This window comes from Carassius auratus, chromosome 14 (assembly GCF_003368295.1).
Source record: "Carassius auratus strain Wakin chromosome 14, ASM336829v1, whole genome shotgun sequence".
Lineage (NCBI taxonomy): Eukaryota > Metazoa > Chordata > Actinopteri > Cypriniformes > Cyprinidae > Carassius > Carassius auratus.
In genome coordinates, this window is record NC_039256.1 from 1,558,458 (window position 1) to 1,583,570 (window position 25,113).

General features: G+C 39.5%; 1 protein-coding gene across 4 annotated transcripts in view; it reads left to right on the top strand.

Moving 5' to 3' along the window:
- Nucleotides 1-25,113, top strand: part of gria3b (glutamate receptor, ionotropic, AMPA 3b) — a 131,798-nt gene that overhangs the window by 20,114 nt on the left and 86,571 nt on the right. For all 4 annotated transcript variants that reach the window (XR_003293573.1, XR_003293574.1, XM_026279553.1 and 1 more), the window contains exon 3: nt 19,145-19,384. Coding sequence is in view for 2 of the 4 variants with exons in the window: in XM_026279553.1 (XP_026135338.1) it covers nt 19,145-19,384 (240 nt within the window). In the remaining 2 variants the exon portion in view is untranslated. The remainder of the gene's footprint in view (nt 1-19,144; nt 19,385-25,113) is intronic.

A 25,113-nucleotide genomic window follows, 5' to 3' on the forward strand; every position in this document is an offset into this window, starting at 1 on the left:
TAAATGAAAATGACTTGTTATTATGGACTGTTTATCCCTCATGCGTCACAGCTGTGGAAGAAAAAAAAAGGGCTTTGTGATTGTGACAAACCAGCAGTAGGGTAGGGGGAAACAGGATGCACTGTTCTTTCAAAGATTCACCGAATAGTTCAGAAAGCGTGAACAGAAAGAGAGACCAGGGACTGCTCAACTAATCAATCAGTTTAACCATTTCAAAATGAGCTTCCAGGACAAAATCATTTTCATATGTGAGCACAATGCTCCTGAGGTGACTGTACAAGTTGTACAATCTATAAAAATGTTATGGATTTGAAGGACAAAACCAATTTTGAGGTAGAAAATTAAAATTCTCTTTGAATTTTATATACTCACGCAATCTTCATTTACTCCGCTCTTTTTTTTTTTTTTTTTTTTGATTTTGAATAAAATGTTTATTATATGTAAACTTTTTCAGATTAAAATGGGGTGATGGTTCTTGGCACAACATTTCATATTAAGTAAATTCTTGTTATCCTGTTGTTGTTCAGATGAAATAAAAGCACTCTTTGTACTTTGTACAATTTAGGGATAAATTCTGAATTTCAAAACTGCTTTTATGCTTGGGACACCCAGTGTAGGAAAAAAGGTCTTCTTCAAAACACATTTTACTGTTCTTGGTCTATTTAAAAACATAAAATTGACTTTTATACGTTTTATTCCTTTTCAAATCTCAAGCTTCATAATATCAGTTATTAGAGACCTGGGGATCTCTGTGCTGTAGTGCCTGTACTTTTTCTGATGTATTCTCAGCCTGTACTCTTTTTCTTTGCCAACTTAGGTCTATGTTTCAGCTTTGTTGTGCTTCTGAAGGTCAGAGTGATGTCTTCAAATACATTTAACACTCAGGGGGCTTCAGCCTTTCTTAGGGAATAATGGAAAACCGTTACCATTATCTACTCTGGTGCACCAGGACCCCTCAATTGTTCCTTGCTCTGGCTTTGTGGAATATGTATTTAAGAGGCATAGGAAAGAAACAAACGATGACAAAAGTCACATTTGAACGGAGTGTGCAGAACTAGCACAGGCTTTTAAATAGCTGCCATCCCAGGTTTATTATGGAGCATGATTTTGGCAAGCTTTCAGTAGCCTGTTCAGAGAACTCACATACGTCTCCAGACCCAGTCAAGATTAATGAAGATCCCTGGATTAAGAGCTGATTCTCCCAATCCCAGGCACACTGATAGCTTCCAAACCATTGCCCTGCAGGAAAGATGGCATCATTAGGGAGGAAGTTAACATTTGGTGTAGCTTAACCACATAAATCTACTAGATTTCTAAAGTGATGAAATGCTGAAATGGACAAGATTAGCACATTATCTGTGTCTGCACAAACACCTGATAAGATTGTACATATGCAGGCCAGAAGTAGGAAAAATATGTGAAGATTTCATATGATAAAATTATCTATCTATGGAATGCAGTCTTCCATCAGCTAGCTACAAATAGAACCAGAATAGAGTCCAGCCAATGCTACTCTGGTTTAAAGAAATTTGCTGTAATTCAAATTTTGATATATTTCCTATTATGCTTAAGATGCCCAACATGTTCTATAGACTAGCTTTAAGATGCAGTGCCCCCTCTGTTCTCTGTTACTTGACTCAAAGTAAGGTTTGACGGAGCAATGTTATCCAAGTGTATGGGGTATCATCATTTACCATTGATCTTTAACTAAGGTGTCAAATAGGCTGGTCAAATTGAGCAAGATACAATAGCTAAAGACTGCTTTCAAAAAAAATAAAAAAATAACAACAAAGACAGAGAGGGATAGACAGAGAGAAGACGACCAATATGAACATCAATAACATCCAGCAGTTTTGATATTCTATCTTTTTATTGACATTTTCACAATTATAGAACCCCCAGCCCAACTGTATTGCAATTTGGATACAATTTCGATTGATTCCTCAGTGTCAGTTGACAAAATGTATTGGAATAATACTGCTTACAACTGTGTTGCATTATAGTAGTCAGTTGTCTAACTGAATCCAAGACAAAACATAGTGTCTAATTATTGTAGATCTATATTTGAGAACATGTATGATGAAATCAGTAAAAATGTTATATTCTTACATTTATGCCACTTTTTTGTGGGGGGGGGTACTTTCTGTTTGGTCAGTAAAGGCAATTCAGATGTTTCCTAATATTCACAAATGTCAAATGCTGGCAACACTGTATATCAGATGCTCATCCAGCTCCAGTAACTGAAACAGGTGCTACTTTACTAAGCTTAATTTGTGATAATGTCTGGCTGTATATTGTACTTTTCTTATTTCTTGTTGGAATTTGTGGTTTACTGAAATTTTAGGGTTACACTGACCCTAATCAATTCCATGAGTTAAAGAATCAGGATGTCTGCTCTCTCATCCACGTTCATCCCATGTTCCTTAGGAAGTAGTTCATTTGAGCAGTTGTTCTCGGCACTCCACACATCAGCAAGCAGAAGCTGTGGGTAGATTCCATAGGAAGACTTCTCAGCTTGGCGTTATGTGACCATGGCTGTTTGTGTGGCAGGTAATGAAATATTAAGTCACTCTCAAATCAGTCTGCAAATGCAAGGCCTGACACATGGCTCCTATTTATAACTCTCTACCTCTTTCTTTGCGTGGGCTCTCGCTGCTTTTCCCCTAAAGTTCCTCAGCTGGATTGTTTTCTTGTTAGGCTTGCATGTGGATCAGAAAGTTCACCCCAGGCGGATATGATCCCTAATCCTATCCAGCTGCAAACTGAAAAGACAATCTGGAGCGATTCCATGCTTGAAGCTCCCAATGCTGCGCTTGGCTCAGATGTCCTTTTTTCGGAATTGCAAAAGAAAGGGGAAAAATGTGATCCGTCAGAAGTGAAGCACTGTTTAAAGACATCTGAAAAGGGACAATTGCTCCTAAGCCTGTCTTTGTGCTTTTATGCTAGCTTGGGTGACCTGGGAACCTGGTTGCGCAGAATAAGCACCACAGACTTTCACGGCAGCCAATCTTTCACTTCTGTTAAAGTCAGCGGCTCTGAAACTCTGGCTGTCTCAGCGTTCGAGTGGCTGCCATTTCTATCACCTGTGAGTTCCCTTTTGTGGCCCTGACCCAGGCTCTGTGTTAACCCGAGGGCCTCTTGGGTAATCTTTCTTTCCTCATCCCTCACATCGCCATTGCTGTTCTTGCTGGACTGCAGGTTCTTGTGAACACACCGCCTCCTCTGTCTCTATTACTGTCTTTCGTTTGCTCTCATCCTCCTTGTGCAGCCCACTGGTATCACAGACTCTAGAATCTGCTGGATGTGTGAGCCAAATAAGGATGCTGTTAATGAAGGCCAGTCCCACATGGAAAGAACCTATATGTGGATATATGCATATATATGAAACCTATATGCAGTGTATATGCACATATATGCTACATATATGCTGCATATATGTGTATATATATATATATGACACATATAGGCAAAATTTAGGTGCATATATCTGCATATACAGGAAATATAGGTCTCCTGTATTGCTTCTTCATATCCACATATAAGCCCTACACATACAAGATATGTCTTCTAGGCTATATAGCTAATGGCAGGATCTGCTCATTTTGTAGCTCATATCTCAATTTTTGACTGTCATACATGATGCCTAGCTCATATTTTCTACATACATTCTATCCATAACCGTAAGGACCCGTTACTTCTTCGGCCCCTTCCACATGGAGACGGACCCCCGATATTGTTTTCCCTCGTCTCAAGAAATATCCGCGTCCACACTAAACCGATATAATATACATGCCAGACCAGCATGTGGCGCTGTAATTCTGCCACAGAGATACACTTAAAACGAAGAAGAAGACATGGATTTGCTGATAAACCTGATAAACGAACATTGAACAATACATTTATTAATCCGCGTTAATGTAAAAAAAAAAATACAATCGTTCAGTGTTTGTTCATGTCTTTGTTGCTGTTACGTGATGTAGTGATGTTTGACTAGGGGCGAGACGTGGGCTGATGACGTTATATTTTCCGAAAGTGTACGGATTTCGCCATACAGACAAAACACAAAGGTACCGTTTTTAAATACATCCACTCTGGGACATGGTTTCAAAACATCAGTTTCACTCTTCCAAAACACCAGATCCGTGTGAAAGAAAAGCTCATCCGCTAAATATTTGTGCACCAAAAAAATAAATTAAAAAATAAAAATCTCGGACTTCCTATCAAACGTCATTGGACAGTGCAGGAAGGAAGAGGAAGAGGAGGAGGAGGAGGATGAGGCGCGTCAAGACAGACCTTCAAAGAATAATAAAGATAATTTTTTTTTTTTTTTCTGTTCAGTTTTTTGTCTCATTTTTATTCTTGTACTATTTGATTGTTCTTGTAAATACATAATGTACATTTTTATATTTTGGACTTTTATGTTGCCTAGCAGGTTTTTGTGTAAATATATGTGTGCATATGTGTTCATATTTGTGTGTGTATATATATGTGTGTGTGTGTGTGTGTGTGTGTGTGTGTGTGTGTGTGTGTGTGTGTGTGTGTGTGTGTGTGTGTGTGTGTGTGTGTGTGTGCATACAGTATATGTACATATATGTACATATAATATAGGAAAACGGTCAATTTGATATATTTCACATACATTAAAAACCTATATCAAAACATATATTGAAACATATATGTTTATATAGGTTTTTTCCATGTGGGGTGTCAGTGATGAGAGGATTCTGAGCGGTGCCGACTGCATCCTCACCCCACGATGACTTTGTTTGCTTCCTAATTTGAATGCTATAGACTATAGAGATAGATTTGAAGGAGGGAGAAGGGGAATTTCTCTACCACTAAACTTGAACTGGTTTTAAAGAAGTAGGACATCCCCGTTGATTAGGGCGTTGCAAACTGGGATGCAGCCTGCATCCCTTTGATGGTCTCCGGTACGTTTTTACCTCAAGTCACTGAGCTACTCTTAAAAGACACATCTGCGGGGTGCCTGCAGGCGAAGCATAAGATATGCAGAGATATATATATATTTATACTGCCAAGTTCTGAAATAAAGGGATTTTGAGGCTGAGCCTGTAATGAAGAAGGGGCAGGAGTCCCTCTTTGCTCTTGCATTACAACCTCAGCAGCGACTCCTGAAAGCTGAGATAGGAAAGTGGACTGTCTACTCTTAAAGACCGAAAGTAGGCTTGAGTGCGAGGTAGAGAGAAGCGGAGAGCATTCTTTACATGATATCTTCAAGGTTAAAGAGTCCTCTCCCCTGCCGCCTGTGGCCTGTTTAGTTATTCTGGACAGTAACACTAGAGCTGAAAAGAGAGTGCCTTGGGGGACTTGCTTTAAATTCATGCCCTTAATCAAGCAAACAATACAAATCCCTTTCTTGCCAGGATAGGGGTTTTATCAGGCACTGCTTGTCATGAATTCCTACATATAATTTGAGAACACCTCTATGGTAAAAGCTATGTTACAAGAGCCGATCAGTTGTTTGCAGGTTAACATCAGTGATGTGGAGGAGGCTGCGATGGATAGATATGTGGGTGATATGAGTGAGTTGAGTCTAAGAATTCAGAAAAGCTGAGTGAAAAGAGACAAGCACAGAAAGAGAGAGACTAGATGGTGCATCATGAGCTTCTATTTTTCATCCCGCTTTACAAGAAACCCAGCTGAAACACACACCACCCACAGTTCTCGTCTCTCCCCTTTGAAAATAGCCTCTCTTGGAAACTGCAGCTAAGTTACCCAGAGAAAGAGTCGATTTGCAAATGGCCTCCTTGACTACTTTCCCTGAGCTCTCTCCTCAGCGAGGCACACTGCCCACTCTTGCTTCAGATACGGGGGCGACTAGCATGCTGAAGTTAGCTGCTAGAAATACTCAGTCCAAGGTCTCAGCTTTGTGTATACGTGACATAAATTGCATTACAGTTTTTGTTACAACAAACCATCCTGAAATCTCGCAAGTTTGAACGGTTTCATTCAGTGATTTCAGACAGCTTCTGATCATTAAGGAAGCACTTGCTCACTGAAATGTAAATACCCACACAACATTTTACACTTTGTAGTAGCGAAAAAGAACAACTTTTTTGTGAGAAAACCAGCTGTTTATGACAGTTTTTGTTTCGGCTGAATAAATTAACACATTGTTTGGTATAAAGCTACTGTACATACATTAAGAATATCTAAACATAGCCAGCTTATAACATAACCAGCTATTGTAAGAACAAGGAAGCTTAACTGTAATTTAATTATAAATTATTAGATGAAAATGTAGAAAGCTAATGTTTTCACTAACAAGACAAAATGTACCATGGCATTACAGTGGGCTTTGGATTGTCAAATAAATAATGTGGGATATGAAAATAATCATTCAGTACCATGATCTAACACCATGGTACTACTAAAATATTTTTGGTAAGTTTTACAATGATATCTATCATTAGTCTTTTGGAAGAGTAATTGTTTTTCAATGTCAGTGGACCATCACTGGCTTCATTACCTGATACACTATCTAGTAGATATGAGTTAGGTTAGATGATAGCTTGTTCTCCTCTTGAGATTATTGTATGCACTGCAAAATGTGTTTTGTCAAATGCTAAAAAAAATCCCCAGCATCCCCTCATGCCATTTGATATTACAATGACATCTCTGGGCTGCATGCTTCCGTTGCTCTCTACCCAGCTATAGGAAAATGCTCAACGCTGCACTGCTGATTGGGGATTAGGCAGTTGTGAGAGACTTTGTCAACAGCTTTCTGGAAATCCAATTACAGAATATCATAAGCTGTACATGCATCAACCCCAGTCATAAACCCCCAGAAGTAGAAGGAGATTGTTGCAACCATTGCCCTTGTAATACATTTCCTCTGTGGAGAATTCAAGATGTGTTAGATATACTAGCAGAAACGCCATAATACTACACTAGTAGATTGCAGCAAATGCTAAAGTGAATTAACAGAATGTCCGCATTCCTTATTTGCTGGAATTGGTGGTCATCACTTCTTTCTGTTTTACTTTTAAGAAGGAAAGATAACATTTAAAGGTTATGTATGCAGTATTTTTGTCCTATTCTTGTTTAACGACAACTATAAGTCATTAATAGGTTAATTTAAGAGTGATGACAACGTTGCTCTATTTGGACTGAGAGTCGTTGTGGAAGAAGTATTTTTTGTATACGTCATTATATGCCATGCTACTGCAATATGCAATATAGTTGGTCACACTGGCCTTGTACAATTCTCCAACATATGCTACGCTGAAATACTGCTTGTAATGAATTCACCCCAAACGGGAATAAGATGAAAACTTTCCTTACTTGAGAAATATAGCTGTTTCCTGTGTTGCTAATATTCTGATTAAAAATACCTTTCTTTTTCTCTGACACATACAAAGGCTAAAAATATCTAGATATTTATAATGATTATAAAGCGGTGATTTCCAGAATATTGTGAAAAAAGATACTAATTAATGAAGGCTGATAAATTAATGTATCAACCTCAGGCAAAAAGTTTCATGTTTTGCTAATATTGCAAGCTGCCACAAATAATGCAGACTTTATTTGATTGTGTGTTAAATACTACAATCACAAAATCTTACATACACACCTACAGTATATATGACGGTTAAATATTATCATTCATTGCCATTCCAACATTTAAAAAAAACATTTGGTAACACTTTATAATAACTTCCATTGATAAATAATTGGCAAACATTATGTAATGATTAACAGATCATTAGTTACAGATCATAGTCACATCTGGAAATATGAGATTATGTTCTTGTTAATGTTTACTAATGAACTCTCTAAACATTACCTAATGATTGACATGTGATTGTTTAATTTAAATGTAGACTTCTATTTACACATCTTAACAAATAGACTATTCATTTTTTGTTCCTGTTTTTGCAATACCCAATCTTAAAGGGGGGGTGAAATGCTATTTCATGCATACTGAGTTTTTTACACTGTTAAAGAGTTGGATTCCCATGCTAAACATGGCCAAAGTTTCAAAAATTAAGTTGTACGTTTGAAGGAGTATTTTTGTTCCAAAAGTACTCCTTCCGGTTTGTCGCAAATTTCGGAAAGTTTTTTTCCAAGTATGGGTCTGTGTGACGTTAGATGGAGCGGAATTTCCTTATATGGGTCCTAAGGGCACTACTGCCGAGAGAGCGCGTGCTGCCGTAGAGCAGAGCAGAGACATTCACTGATCAGAGCGAGAGCGAAATGTCACAAAGAAGTGTGTTTTTGGTTGCCAGGGCAAGACAACCCTGTACAGATTACCAAAAAAAAAAAAAACAGCATTAAGGGACCAGTGGATGGAGTTTATTTTTACAGAGCATCAACGGAGTTGTGCAAGTGTTTTTGTTTGTTCCCTGCATTTCGAAGATGCTTGTTTTACAAACAAGGCTGTTGTGTATTGAGTTATGGTTTAACCTGTAGAGGGCGATGTAGCTCACATGGGTATGAACGTTTGGTTGAAAGCGTAAGAGAAGAAAAAAAAGAAACAAGTGAGGTTGAAGCTAGTGTCCACTCTCATCTGTTCTGCTGTGACTATTACAAGGTAAAAACGTAACAAATTGGTGACGAGGATGGCGACTGCCGGTGTGCCTCTCCCTGCGTTGTTCCTGCCATGCAGTGGACAACCCACTATTCCGTTCGATATGTGGATGAAAATGTTCAGAAATTACCTGATACGAGGAAGCATGCAATTCTCCTACACTGCTTGGGCACCGAAGGCCAACGTGTATTTTATACACTCACGAACGTAGGTACAACCTATGATTCAGCAGTGGCTGCACTGCGTGCACATATCAATCCAGCAATAAATGTTGTGGTGGAACGACACAAGTTCAGGCAAAGAGTACAGAGACCACATGAGACTGTAGCTGAGTATGTGGGCGCGCTTCGTGAGTTAGCTACTACGTGCGGGTTTGCTGGTAATACAGATGAAATGATACGGGACCAACTTATTGAGCACGCTAGCTGTGTGAAAATACGTGAGAGACTGTTAGTACAAACTGAGGCAGACCTCACTCTGGATACAGCAGTAAAGTTGGCGTGTCAAGTGGAAGCAGCTATCGGACACAGACTCTAGCTTCGGAGCCGCATGCTCCAGTGCACGTGGTGAAGGCGAGACCGAAACGTCCATTCAGAACCAGAGCAAAGAGCAGTTACTCCGCAGTGCCTGCAGCAGCACTGAAACAGGATCAAAGCTGTTTTAGATGTGGATCAGCAGCTCACATGGCAAATGCTCAGGACTGCCCTGCAAGGAAAGTGACATGCCGAACCTACAATAAGAGCGGACACTTTGCTCGTGTATGTAAGTCCAAACAAAACACAGCCAAAGTAGGAGAAGTGGTTATTTTGGAAATGAATACGGTGTGAATGATAGAAAATGGACAACAAGATGACAAAATTACATGCACAGTAGCCATAAAGGAAAAAAACAACTTGCCGTACTGTGGAGTTAGTGGTGGATACGGGATCGGCGGTGTCAATCATTCCTGAGCACCTCTACAGAACGCACTTCAGTGGTGTGCCGCTTGCTGAGCCAGAAAAAAGGTTAGTGACTTACACCAAAGCTGACGTTCCAGTGCTAGGTTGCATGTTAACTACAGTGCAGTATGCGACCATTACAGTACCAGCTACACTGTACCTCATGAAGACAGGCACGGCCCTGCTGGGAATGGACTTATTCAGAGCACTGAGACTTTCTATTGACAACAACAGCGTGCTCTCACCTGCGGGTCCAGTGACAGAGATCAGAGAGATCAAAGTCAAAGCTGTGACTGGGGAGAAGCTAGGTCTTGCTAAAGGCTTCATTCACCATGTAAAAGTCAGGGAAGACGTTCAACCTGTTCAACAAAAGCTGCGGAGACTTCCACTTTCGGTTAAACAAGCGGTCTCTGTTGAATTGGAAAGATTGTTAGAAATGGATGTGATAGAGAGGATTGATGCATCTCCATGGGTATCCCCCATCGTCGTCACACGAAGAAAGAATGGTGCAGTGAGAATGTGCGTGGACTTACGTGAACCAAACAAGGCGGTAGTGATGGACAGTCACCCACTTCCCCATATGGATGATCTTTTCTCTGAAATGCCTGGAGCTACTGTGTTCTCCACCATTGATTTAGCCAATGCTTATCATCAGGTGTTACTGGCAGAGGAAAGCAGAGATATGACTGCATTTATAACGCACGAAGGGCTGTTCAGGTTTCGTCGGGTTCCATATGGACTGTGTTCAGCTCCAAGTGCATTCTCCAAGATGATGTCTCTGGTGCTGAAAGATCTTAAGGGAGTCCAGAATTATCTTGATGATGTAATAGTCTATGGCACAGGAAAGGAGGAGCATGATTGTAACCTGCAGATGGTGCTTGATGCGCTAAAGGAAGCTGGTCTCCAGCTCAACAATGAAAAATGTCACTTCAACCAGACTAGCGCTTACGGTTCCTTGGACACACCATCTCAGCTCAGGGTTTGCTGCCAGACAAAGACCACCTCAAGGCTATTACAGCTGCTCCAGTGCCTAGTGACGCCACCACACTGCGCTCATTCCTGGGGCTCACAGCCTGGTACGCAAAATTTGTGCAAAACTATGCATCCCTGGTGGAGCCCATGCGAGACTGCCTGCGTGACGATACCTTTCAGTGGACGGCAGCAGCACAGTCAAGTTTTGACAGGGTCAAGACTCGCATCGTAACCAGTTCAGCACTATCTGTCTTTGACCCCAGCCTTACTACAATTGTGTCTACAGATGCTTCGGATTATGGGTTGGGGGCCATATTAACACAAATGCATGCTGATAACATGGAGCGCAAAGTTGCTTTTGCCTCACGTTCACTTACCCCTGCAGAACGAATGCGTATTGCCCGGTGGTCGGCCAGACTGCTTTGCTTTACGTACGACGTGGTGTATCGTGCAGGAGCACAAAACTATGCTGCTGACTGTCTCTCTCGTCTGCCCCTACCATCAGAAGAGAATGCAGAGCCAGTGACTGAGCCCGAACTTGTAGCTTTGCTGGACACAGAACTGAAAGCTTTCTCAGCAAAGGACGTCGCTGGGGCATGTGAAGTATGCCCAGAGCTTACTGCCATCAGGGCACAGATAAAAAAAGGGTGGCCTAAAACAGCAAAGTCTCTACCGGCGGTGCTCAAACCCTACTTTGCTACTAGAGATGAACTCTCAGTTCAAGATGTGACAATATACAGGGACCCCCACCGACGGTTAGTGCCTGTAGCTCTGAGAAAACAGCTGGTGGACCTGGCACATGAAACTCACCAGGGTCTTGTGCGCACCAAGCAGAGGCTGCGTGACTTATACTGGTGGCCTGGCATGGACATGTTGGTGCAGGACAGCATTAGTGCATGTGTGACCTGCCAGATGAATGATAAAAGCGCTAAGACACATGCTGCTCCAATTCAGCCAGTCCCACTGCCAGACAGTCCATGGCAGAAAGTAGGAATTGACATTGTCGGACTGAGTCAGCAAACTGGGACTGTCGCTATGCAGTGACTTTGATTGATTATTATACAAAGTGGCCGGAGGTGGCTTTTACACATTCAATCACAACCACGGCTGTAACTACCTTCCTGTCTGCTGTGTTTGCCCGCTTCGGCAACCCCACAGAACTCATTAGTGACAATGGGACACAGTTTACCTCGAGCGAGTTCAAAGAATTTCTGGCAGTAAGAGATATTACACACAGGAAAGTATCTTTGTATTATCCACAAGCAAACGGAGCTATTGAATGCTGGAACCGTGTTCTCAAAGAAACATTCCTTACTGCCGAGCAGGAGAGGAAACCATTCCTACAGGACTTCTTGCTTACATATCGTGCAACTCCACACTGTACAACAGGAGTGTCACCATATGAACTTATGTTCAACAGGAAAATGCGCACAAAGGTGAACATCGGTCCAGCAAGCAAAGCTACTCTGCTGACAGAAAAGCAACTGCGCAACCGTGTCATCTCTAAACAAACTGCATCAAAAGTTTACACAGATGCGAGGAGAGGTGCACAAGTACCTAAGATCAAAGAGGGAAGCCTAGTAAGAGTACGGAAACCCTTCCATGTCAAGAAAGGACTGTCAAAATTCCATAGACCTGCCAGGGTGGTACGGAGAGCTGGTGCAAATGCGTATGTGCTGGAAGATGGACTCACTTGGAACGCTACTCATCTCTCACTGGTTCCTGCTCCTTGCGTCAGACCAAGGCTGCATCTCATTTCTAGTCTTACTTGATCTTAGTGCTGCGTTCGACACCATAGATCATGACATACTCGTAGATCGATTACAAAACTATACAGGTATTCAAGGGCAGGCTCTAAGATGGTTTAGATCCTACTGTCCGATCGCTACCATTTTGTTTACTTAAATGGGGAGTCATCTCATTTATCATCAGTAAAATATGGAGTGCCACAAGGATCTGTCCTAGGTCCCCTTCTATTTTCAATATATATGTTGCCCCTTGGTAATATTATTAGAAAATACGGAATTAGCTTCCACTGTTATGCTGATGATACTCAGCTATATATCTCAACGAGACCAGATGAAACTTCCCAATTATCTAAGCTAACAGAGTGTGTTAAAAATGTAAAAGATTGGATGACACACAATTTTCTCCAATTAAATTCGGATAAGACAGAGATACTAATTATTGGACCAAAAAACACTACACAGAATCTTGTAGATTACAATCTGCAACTAGACGGATGTACTGTTACTTCCTCTACAGTCAGAAATCTGGGTGTTATATTAGACAGCAACTTGTCTTTTGAAAATCATATTTCCAATGTTACAAAAACTCCATTCTTCCATCTTAGAAACATTGCCAAGCTACGAAACATGTTATCTGTTTCTGATGCAGAAAAGCTAGTTCATGCATTCATGACCTCTAGACTGGACTATTGTAATGCACTTCTAGGTGGTTGTCCTGCTTCGTCAATAAACAAGCTACAGGTAGTCCAAAATGCAGCAGCTAGAGTCCTTACCAGGTCAAGAAAATATGATCATATTACCCCAATTTTACAGTCTCTGCACTGGCTACCTATTAAGTTCCGTATCAGTTACAAATTATCATTACTTACCTATAAGGCCCTAAATGGTTTAGCTCCAGCGTACCTAACTAGCCTTCTACCACGTTACAACCCATCACGCACCCTAAGGTCACAAAACGCTGGACTTTTGGTCGTTCCTAGGATAGCAAAGTCCACTAAAGGAGGTAGAGCTTTCTCACATTTGGCTCCCAAACTCTGGAATAGCCTTCCTGATAATGTTCGAGGTTCAGACACACTCTCTCTGTTTAAATCTAGATTAAAAACACATCTCTTTCGCCAAGCATTCGAATAATGTATCTTTTTAATTGTGAGTGTAGTTGCATCTGTTCAAAGGTGCATTTTTATTCATTAACTTGGGTTAAACTAATTTTACTTTGTTGGATCAGCAGCTATGCTAATGATGTCTGTATTTTGTTTCTATGTTTCGCCACGGGATTTACATCCCGTGGTAACTAGGATTTAAACAAGCTCCAGTCTGGATCCAGAACACCTGAGAAGAGATGATGCTGACCCTCAGAGGACCTCAGATGATGCTGACCCTGAATCAACAAACAGAACTAACAATTATTGCTAAATGTGTGACTGAATCATATAATAACTTAATTAATAATATTGATAGTTCATCGTCTAGCTGACTACGTCTTGTATTATTATTATTATTTTTATTTTTTCTAAAATCCTGTCAAATGTGCACAAACTACTAGCTACTACTAAATATTGTAGAAACATAATTTTCTGTAAAGTTGCTTTGTAACGATTTATTTTGTAAAAAGCGCTATACAAATAAACTTGAATTGAATTGAATTGAATTCCTGACAGGATAAAAGATACCTTTAAAAGTTCTGTTCCGGTACCTGTGCTGGGATCTGCACAAATGATTGATGTTCCAGTACCTGAGTCGGGACCGGCACAACCCTTCGGTGATGTGCGGATGCCTGGCAGGGTCAGAAAAAAGCCTGCATGGCTTAATGATTACGTACAGTGATCCTTCTCATGGCCTTTGGGGGGGAAACTAAGAGGGAATGACATCAAGTAAAAAAAAAAAAAAAAAACAAGGACATTGTAATGTGAAGGAAAATATATATATATATATATATATATATATATATATATATATATATATATATATGATCTGAATGCTGTTTTGCTTGTGAATTTGTTTGTTTAAATTCACTTAAGTTTAATGATTCTGTTAGAAGTGTAATCAACATAAGGTTGCTTGTTATACTGTTAAATTGTTACAAATATTGAAAAGAAAAGAAGGTTAATGTTAAGTATAAATAAGGAAACTTTTAAGTTTGCATTTTATTACAGCCGAGGTCTAAGTGATTTAAGAGACGGCGCAGTAATTTTTATTTTACCTGGTAAGCTTCCTAAACAAAAGGGGAAATATGTTGTTTATTGAGTTATGGTTTAACCTGTAGAGGGGGATGTAGCTCACATGGGTATGAACGTTTGGTTGAGAAGAAAGAGAAGAAAAAAAACGTAAGAGAAGAAGTCTGTTCTGCTGTGACTATTACAAGGTAAAAACGTAACAAAGGCCCAGTTTGACGCCGGATTTGCGTATCGTTTATTTCTAAAGGATAATGAAGTCCCAACGAAAAAGGGTCACGATCGTGTGTTGGAACCGCAGGCGGTGAGTAAAACTGCTTCAAATATCTCTGTGTTGTTAACTTAGCTATCGGCGCGTAAGCACATCAAGTAAACAACATGCGATGTTGTCATCAAACTGCACTTTCCACATGTACAGCTTAAAAAAAAAAAAAAAAAAAAAAGACGACATAAAGTGGAACTTAGTCATTTTCCAAAACCGCTAAGCAAATATATACAGTTTCAGTACATACTACATAGAGACGTCGTTGCTGCTGCTGCTCTCGTTCAGTTTCAGCCTCGGGATCTGATTCTGGATCATAAATATACGGCTGAATCTGACTGTTAGCCATGGTTTCTTTTGGATGATGGTTTTTTCCTCACGGTAATGTCACAGCTTCCAAACGCTCTCAACGCAAAAGCCTACTGGCGCTCGTGATTCTTTAGCTCCGCCCACACGTCACACACCCAGCCGCTCATGTTTTTCCAGGAAAAAACGGTACAGACTGTCTTTCTCTTATTAATATAATAAAACTAAAGACTTTTTGGAGTTATGAAGGATGCAGTACTACTCTATAGGTACTCAAGATTAACAGGATATTGAGTGAAAACGAACATCCCCCCCCCCCCTTTAAATGGGAAATATTCATCCTTTGCAAATGTTTATAAATGTCCTGAAAGACCTGCAGAACCCTTGCAGAACGAAAATACTCCATTGTAGAAAAGGAGGCATTGGCCTGTGTGTGGGCTGTGGAAAAGTGGAGGACGTTTTTATGGGGGACAAGATTCATATTGCGTACAGATCACCAGGCTCTGACCACACTGCTTAAATGGGAAATATTCATCCTTTGCAAATGTTTATAAATGTTTACTGATCATAAATATATTTATGAGCAGTCATCTCAATGGCAAAAAAAAAATGTCCTGAAAGACCTGAATTTACCCTATTCACAAATATTTACTAATCATTTATTAATACGTTTTGGTGCAAAACAATATATATTTTTTATTGCTTCAACACTCACATTAGTATACTGTTCTTCATTATATCAAGCAGGATATTCCTTGAATCATAAATAAACAGTGAAAAACATTTTTTTTTAACAGAAAATACTCACAAAATATTTAACTAAACAATGTAATGTAAAAAGGTTAAACCGGGTTCCTTTATCAAATTGACCCCTGTACACTGTTGACTGTTTAACCAACCCTTAAACCAAGCCTGTCCCTAACCTTACCCTATCACACCTCAATAACAGTAGAAGTGTTGTGCATTAACACAAGCTGGAAGGGTCACTGTTAAGCAATTAGGCACAATCCTGAAGAGGCTAGATTTAACAATTTAATATAAATAATGTCTCCGAAGACCCCTCCCCCTACAATCTCCCCTCAGTGAGACCATTTATTTTTGTATGTTTTTATATTTTTGCTGTGTATTTTGAGCGTGAGTGAGTGTGAGTTTTTGCCTTTGTAGACATTCAGAATAACTCAAAACTATTTGGATCCATTTTGCTTGGAATGCTGCCTAAGTACAATATGCAGTGAAAAGGCAATGCTTTGCAAATCCTATACATGTGTTGTAATGAGTCAGCTTGTGATTATAAACAGCCAAAAGGAAAAAGATACATTATGAAATGTTGACATTAGTTTTCTGGACAGTGCAATAAATGGAGTGGAAAATGTATGTGTGTGCATACAAGAGGATGCATGATCTGAAAGCATTTGTCTTTCAAAGACATGCTTCATTAGGAGGACAGAGATTCTTGTTTTCGGCTGGCATTTTAAGTAAACAGTTTGAAGGACTTCACATGTCTCCTCACAGGAGCAGATACAATTACTTGCTCAAATCCCCAGAGGACTATCTTCCTGTGAGAGTGTTGTGTTTGGGGGTGAGATGTTTGTAGTGGTGGGTGGAATAGCATAAGCGGTAGAATGAGAAAGAGAGGAAAATAAGGACAGAAGAGGAGAGTGAATACAGAAAGCTGGATGATCGACTCTGACATTTGCAGCAATGTGCTTTAGGTATCTGGGCCATGTACAATCATGGTGGCGAAAGATGGCTTCAAGTGCGTGACACTGCAATTACATTATTTCAGTCCCAAATGCAGCCATTGGGATGGAGCCTTTTCTAATGGTCCTTATCGTTTCAGCACCAGTAGCCTCACGATCATTTGGAACAGTCAGGCATGTGGAAATGCATCGTTCCTGCTGCAATGCAGAGAATGTCCTGATTAGCAGAATGAAGGCACAGCATGTTTTGATGAGTCAGTAACGAGAGCACTAGTTGCTCGGAGGCAAGAAGGTTAAGATGGAGGGGCTGAGGAAGGATCTTTCAGCCATTCAGAGGGCTGTTAACATTGCTTATAACTGTTTCCTAAGCTGCAATGTGCCCAGATGTATGCACCGCAGCCACCAGAGTAAACATGTTACCAAAATGTAACGTGACATGCTAGGACTCTCTGCGTAATGAAAAGCAATGAGGCAGTGCTTGTGCTTCAAAACAGGGCTCATAGTTACTCCAAGCACTGAAATTTGTCTCAGTCTCATGTTATTACTTTAAGTCCACTTAAAAATTAAATTACTCAACCTAATGTTGTTCCAAACCCATAAGACTTAAGCTCAATTACAAAACACAAATTAAGACTTTTAATAAAACTGAAAGTGAATTCACCCAAAACTTTAAAGTTTCAAAAAGTTAATAAAGAAATCATACATTTAATATTGCAGGGACTCATGTTTCTTAAGATTTATAGTCAAAACCAATTGTTTGTCAAGTAAATTAAGAAATGAGGCATGTATGTGAAACTTTTTAATTCTTTATTTATAGTGTACAGTTGTCTTGCAGTAAACATTTGGATTAATTTGGTCTTTTTCACCAACTTAATTGCAATTAATGGTCTTAAGAGTAGCTTGAGGCTGCTAATTTAAGTAGTACAATTTTTTAAGACTAAAAAGATTAAACAGTATTTGTGTGCACTTAGTGTTTTGAAAAAACCCAAACTTACTGTGTATACCAAGCTATACTGAGAGTTATGGTTTTAAAAGAGAGATATTCAGAAAGAGAAAGGTACCAAGCCTATAACAAGAAAGCTTAGGGGAACATCCAGATGGTTGGGGTAGACAGGCCAACACAAACAGGCTTTAGTTGGAGATGAGAGATGACTACAAGCAGAGGCATCTGACATAGTTTATATATTGGGTTTGAGTTTGAGTTTGTTCAAAGCCTGGCCTAATAAGTCCAGGACGACTGATGGAAGGAAAGCAGCCAGCTCCTCTCCCTCAGGAGAAAGGCTGTGTCAAAACTGGACCAAATTAAGAGTAAACTACAGGAAATGTTGAAGACCAACAGAGCCGGAAAAGAGACGAGCAGCATAACTAGCCCCTACACAGTATAATTGTCACTCCTCTGCAGGCCAGTTTTCGCACATATGTGCCAGAGTAATACAGCTGTATGGATGACCAGCTTTTGAGCAATAGAGAAGACAAGCATTTAGGAACCACTTGCCTGATTAGACTTTTGATTACTGGCATAGAATCTGGTCCACTTAGTAGCTTATTCCAATCAAGCACCTTTGATGTAGACAGCAAGAGACCATGCTTTGTTTTTATGTTACATTTGTTGGAGGATATGGGCTCTCTGCCTGTGAATAATTTTGCACATTCAAGTTGGCTGACATGTCTATGAAGGGCAGGATTTTATATAAAATTTTTTGGTTGAAAGGATGAGCTGTCTAATTCAGAGATTCAGTCTGGTGGGAGTCAGCCAAAGGGCTGAAACTGTTTAAAACATATATTTTGATTTTTTTTACAGATGTACTTTTACAAAATTACCAGTAATACAATTGTTGAAATTAGTAGTGCAGAGGTGTTAATATTTTGGTAAAAAAAAAAATAATAATAATAAATAATACTGTTATTTTAGCCACAGATTCCATGATTTATATGTAAAGTTTTAAAACTGTTGTTACAATCAGCATTTTTACATATCTTTTAAGAGTTAGCATCTATATTAATATATGAAATTAACCATGTTAGTGCCCCCAGCTAAATACTGTAAATGAATCAAGATGAGATGTTCTATGCAAACCGTTAGATTTCTGTTTCAGTAACTGGATGTTATCGGTTCACAGAGATGTGCCTAATTATGCTTCATTTTCTTCAAGTGTTTTGGGAGAATAAGGAACAACCAATCAGTCATGAAGTTTTGTGTTTTGTTTAAAGCAAGAGTGTGTTGATGGGTTCTAACTGCCATAGGCATTGCAGCACTTTCATCTGCTGGGAAAAAATAAATAAATAAATAATTTATCCATATTCATGCAGTCAAAACAAATTTCCAAGTTTGTAGAGTTTTTTTTCTTTTTTCTATTATGGTTATTATTCACCTGCCAACATCATTTGATTCCATTTTGTAGGATTGGTTTAGAATAATGCATTTGTTTTTTGACACTTTTTACGGTTTACTGTGTCATAAGCAAACTAAGCAAACTTGTCTTGCTCTGATTCCAGTTTGTTCGCAGTTCTCCAGAGGGGTATATGCCATCTTCGGCTTCTATGACAAGAAGTCCATGAACACGCTGACCTCCTTCTGCGGGGCCCTCCACACCTCCTTCGTCACACCCAGCTACCCCATCGACTCAGATGTGCAGTTTGTCATCCAGATGCGCCCTCCACTGAAGGGCACCATCCTGAGTCTACTGTCTCACTACAAGTGGGACAAGTTTGTCTACCTCTATGACACAGACAGAGGTAAGTCCTCTAAGTTACCTGTGGAACACCATGCGAAATGTTCGGCCTAGATGAGTTAAAGAGTCAGTGCTGATTTGAATTGTTTCTGCTGGGTTTGTAGCACATAAGGAGCAGGGCATGATGGAGGATGGATGCCCCATTTGAGTCCTTGGGGTCTGGATAGAGCTCCTGCAGTACTGGTGCAAAGGTCCAGATATCTCTGGATACATGATAGATTTAGAACTGATGTGCCCCAGTTCTGAGTGGCATAGACAAATTTGGGGCCCTAAAATACTTTACTTATTAAATAGCTCACCTTACTTTCCTAATACAGTTTATCTGCATTAGAACTGCACAGGATTATTGATTTCAAACAGTTCATAAAATCAATCTTTCCTTCATGGTAGTCAAAAAAGAGACATGTTCTGAAGAAAGTTCACACTTCTGTCTCAGAGGATATTAAAAGGTGGCAATTTTCACATTGAGTTTATACAATGTGAATTATACAAAAAGGTGATTTTTATGAAAAAGAAAGCATAAAGGTGCAACCCTATCCCCATACAGAAACATAGAGCAAGATTATCAGTGACTATTGTCTGCAAGTCGAAGTCTAACATTTCTACTGTCTAACTAGATGCAATGTGATAAGATTCCAGCAAATCACAAATGACAGTCAATCAGAAGAGCATGTGAACAGGCTCTCTTTGCAAGTGCACTGCTGTCTTGCACTCATATTGGCCCTGCCCAAAATGGAACACTTCTTGTGCACTTGTGATCTTATGGACTTACAGTGTCTGTTAAGTCCATGAAACCATAGGGTGTCCTATTTGTCATTTTATCATTAAGAAGGCCCCTTTGCAGCTGTTATGTGCCCTCATGATTAACAATGTGATTGAAATCTTGTGTTGAGGTGTTGTGTCATGTCTGGTTAGAACATAGTAATGTGGACTATTATAGTGCTTTACCGTGATTGTATTGTCATTTTTGAGGTTTGACAGCACCTGTCACCTATTTACTTTAATTGTATAAAACGAAGCAGTGTGAATATCCCACTAATCATCTCCCTTTGTATTGTACTGAAGAAATAAAAATCCATATGGGTTTAGAACATAAATAATAACAAAATTTGAATTTCATATAAACATGCGGACAATATTAGGAGTGGCAGTAAAACGGTAGGAGCCTAAAATGATTTTGTAACCAAATTAAAATTCAGGGCCATAGCAGTGCCGATGCCTCATCACCCCCCTCCCCCGAGTGCACCTGTTCTTGGGCCATGGTTTGTGTTTACTAATCATGAAGAGGTCACAATCTCCGTTTGACCCAGAAGACACCCGGCCAATGATTATGCTCTTCCTATACTTCAAATATCAGTCAACTCCTCTGCGGCAGTCACAACATCTGTGCTGTCTATTTGGTGTCGACGTCGCACTGCCTTTCCACCATTCTGCACCGTGTCCCATCGCTCATCTCAGACGGATCAAGCAATTAATTAAACTCAAGTACTTTATTTTGAGAAATATCTGTGATGAGTCAAAGCGTCTCATGGCAGTACACAAGCTTGAGGCGGTGACACTGGCATTTTGGGTTCCATTAAAGACCGCTAGCATCCTGCGGTTGGGTTCACAATGGTTTTTCCTGTAAAATGCATCACTAATTAGATGAGACACAGAGCTAGCTCAGAGAGCTCATTGAGTCCCCCTCCCATCCCCATGTGTCCTTCATAGCAGCTTCCGCCTGGATTTGTTTCACTGCAATATAAAGGTCATTTCCTGTAAGTTGCCAAGGAGCTTCTCAGTTCAGTAAAAGACAATACAAAGAGCGTTTTTAGCATCTCTCAAACTCCAGGACATGTAACCAAGTATATTATGTAAATTGATTGGTATTTTAACATACATGATATGATGTAGGACTGTCACAATACCAGATTTCACTACACAGTTATTGTTGCCAGAAGAATTCACAATAATACAATCGTGAGATTTATAGAAATTCAGACTTTAACTATGTATATTTTGTGATTTTTTTCTTCTTTTGTTTAATGAATTACATTCAAACTATGGGAGCGTCACTTTTAGACACAATCGTGAACTTCCCTATGCCCTTCCCCTTGGGGGAATCCCTGCCACCATTATGAAGTATGATCCACTTCGGCAAGTGGACGAGAGAAGCTTATATGGACAGGCTCTTGACCCCTTCCTTTTTGACAGAGGTAGCGAATTTACTCATTTGTACGTGTCAGGCAGATCCATCTATAAAAATGCAACACGACTCAATGTTCAACATAACTCAACAGATACTCAGTGTTCAATGACATGGTTCAGGGTTGGATTCTTCTAATAGCTTGTGAAGAAATTTATATGCGGGTTAAGGAGCATCATTTAAAGCATTTATAGTTTTAATAATTAACCTAATAATGAAAACTAAATGAATGTGTCATAATGAATTATTACTGATTACAGCAGGCACCTGCATCTAATGCCCACCAACCAAACTCATAGCATAGCAATTATGTTGCATTAAGCACTATAGCTTCTCGCTCAGATTATTGGCTTAGATTTAAGCTAAGCTTCATGCCCAGCCAGCATCCCTTCCTTAAAGGCAGCAGTGAAATGTAATCCTTATTACTGGAACCCCGGGAGAGGATTAAGAGAGTTTATTAAAGCACTTCATCAGGAACCTTGAGTCAAGTTGACATTTGGCACATCACATGGACACGTACATCAAATGACATGACCCTGATGTGACATGGATGGGTACGCCACTGAGATGCTGGCCAAAAATGTTTATTAGTTTTGGCGTGGGGCACTATCTAATTCCATCTAAAGGATTATTTTTTCATTAGCTGTTTTAAGTACAGGTTTTCTTAGATGCAAGATCAAATAACAGCCAAGTGAGAAATGTTTATGGATTAATAGGGTAAGGTTAGGTTTGGGGCCTATCACATTCCTTTGATTGTTGGCGTTAGTTTAGGACAGAATGTGGGATGGATTTAGCACTATGTTTCTCTGACAGGATCCAGGAACATGTCTCCTAAAAATAAAACAATCAGCTGTACAAAAACTTAATTTATTTTGCAAAACGGGATTAGATTAACCCAGGCTAATTTAAAATAAGTGCTTGTGGTGACATTTCAGAAACACTGATATTGCACGTTTTGCGACAGTTTCAAAGTGAAATGTCCATGAGAGGGGCTAAAATGCGCTGTCGACACGCAACTGTGGCAAGTTTTTATAACGCTGGTATAGGCATGTATTGCTGTGTTTTTATTACTTTGGTTCAGATACGTATTGCATCACTTAATGACAAACCAAACACAACCCTAAAAAAATCCTAAACAAACTAATGCAAGTCTCATAGCATGTTAAAATTGTCATAAGTCATAATATTGTGATAAAATTAGGCTTTCTTTATTAAAACTTTGGCCATGTAAATAAAAATTTACATGAACAGGAATAAAGGTTGTCAGAGTTTTACTGCCTCTAATGTTCATTTCTACTGGAAACTGCAGCAGTTCATACATATGGTATGGTTTCTGAATTTTGCAAAAATGTAGGTAGAAGCATGTATTTACAATGAGCCTGGGTAGGATTAGATTGTATGAGCACTTACGTTGTGTGAGGTGAATGTGAAGGAGGAACAACCTGACACAGGTGAATAGTCATGTGACAGCAAGCAGTGCCTCCATCATGTTGTTTGGCTCATTAAGCTCTGGAATATTGGTTCATTGGCCCTTTCAATGTGATAATACTTACACTTGGTCTGCAAATCATTCTGAATGGGTCAAACTTGTAGAAATGGAAAGACTACTTACAAAGTAAACAACTCACCCACTCAGATATCAATGCTTTTGCTCAAACTCAATTTAAAATTACTTGAAATTATGATCTGTAAGAGAGCTGTTTGTAGGTAATAATTCAGCAGGTTAAATCAAAGCTGCACCTTTGTACCTGATGTCATCATGACACCTGTGTTATTTACAGAAGATTTGATTTCATGCTCCAAAAAGATAGTGACTTAACAATTATATCCCAACAACAGAAGAATGCTTTTATTGTATAAATTGGTGTATTTATTTTTGCAATGAAAAGTCAATAAAGATACACAAATCTGATAAGGTTTTTATATGACTTTGTTTTAATAGTATATCAAAGTCTATGTTAAAGGGGGGGTGGAATGCTATTTCATGCATACTGAGTTTTTTACACTGTTAAAGAGCTGGATTCCCATGCTAAACATGGACAAAGTTTCAAAAATTAAGTTGTATGTTTGAAGGAGTATTTCTGTTCCAAAAATACTCCTTCTGGTTTGTCACAAGTTTCGGAAAGTTTTTTTCGAGTATGGCTCTGTGTGACGTTAGATGGAGAGGAATTTCCTTATATGGGTCCTAAGGGCACTTCTGCCGGAAGAGCGCGCTCCCGTATAGCAGAGCACTGAGAGCACAGCAGACTTCACTGATCAGAGCGAGAGCGTCGCGAAATGTCACAAAAGGAGTGTGTTTTTGGTTGCCAGGGCAAGACAACCCTGTACAGATTACCAAAAGAGAAACAGCATTAAGGGACCAGTGGATGGAGTTTATTTTTACAGAGCATCAACGGAGTTGTGCAAGTGTTTGTGTTTGTTCCCTGCATTTCGAAGATGCTTGTTTTACAAACAAGGCCCAGTTTGACGACGGATTTGCGTATCGTTTATTTCTTAAGGATAATGCAGTCCCAACGAAAAAGGGTCACGATCGTATGTTGGAACCGCAGGCGGTGAGTAAAACTGCTTCAAATATCTCTGTGTTGTTAACTTAGCTATCGGCGCGTAAGCACATCAAGTAAACAACATGCGATGTTGACATCAAACTGCACTTTCCACATGTACAGCTTAAAAAAAAAAAAAAAGACGACAAAGTGGAACTTAGTCATTTTCCAAAACCGCTAAGCAAATATATACAGTTTCAGTACAAACCACATAGAGACTGATTGCTGATGCTGCTCTTGTTAAATTTCAGCCTCTGGATCTGATTCTGGATCATAAATATACACTGAATCTGACTGTTAGCCATGGTTTGTTTTGGTTGGTTTTGTCCTCACGGTAATGTCACAGCTTCCAGACGCGCTCAACGCAAAAGCCTACTGGCGCTCGTGATTCTTTAGCTCCGCCCACACGTCACGCCTCCAGCCACTCGTGTTTTTCTCTGTTTTCTGTCTATTCATCTTTCTCTCATGAATATAATAAAACTAAAGACTTTTTGGAGTTATCAAGGATGCAGTACTACTCTATATGTACTCAAGATTAACAGGATATTGAGTGAAAACGAGCATGCCCCCCCCCCCCCCCTTTAAAGTAAATAGTGTTTAATTATGTTTTATTAAAAGCGTTAATATAAACCAACAAGAATATTACATTTAAAAAATAAATAAATAAAAAAATGTGTATTTTTGTTGATGTAACGACATCCTTATGTCGTGGCTCAAGATGCTATGTTGAGGGAACAACATCCATTTCTCGTGGCCACGACTTTTTATGTTGAAGGAACAAAATGTTTTTCTCGTGGCCACGAGTTTAATGCGTAAACAAACCTGCGTGACCATAGCAACCCAGGATTATCAGAGATGGATTCATTAATATATATTTTTTTTTTTAATTAAGTAATTATTATATTAACCATATGATTTGGCTACCAGGCTGTATTACATGCGATGGTCAGCATTCAAATGAAGTTTATCATAAACTAGATAAAAAAGTTCGTCAAGACAAACTTT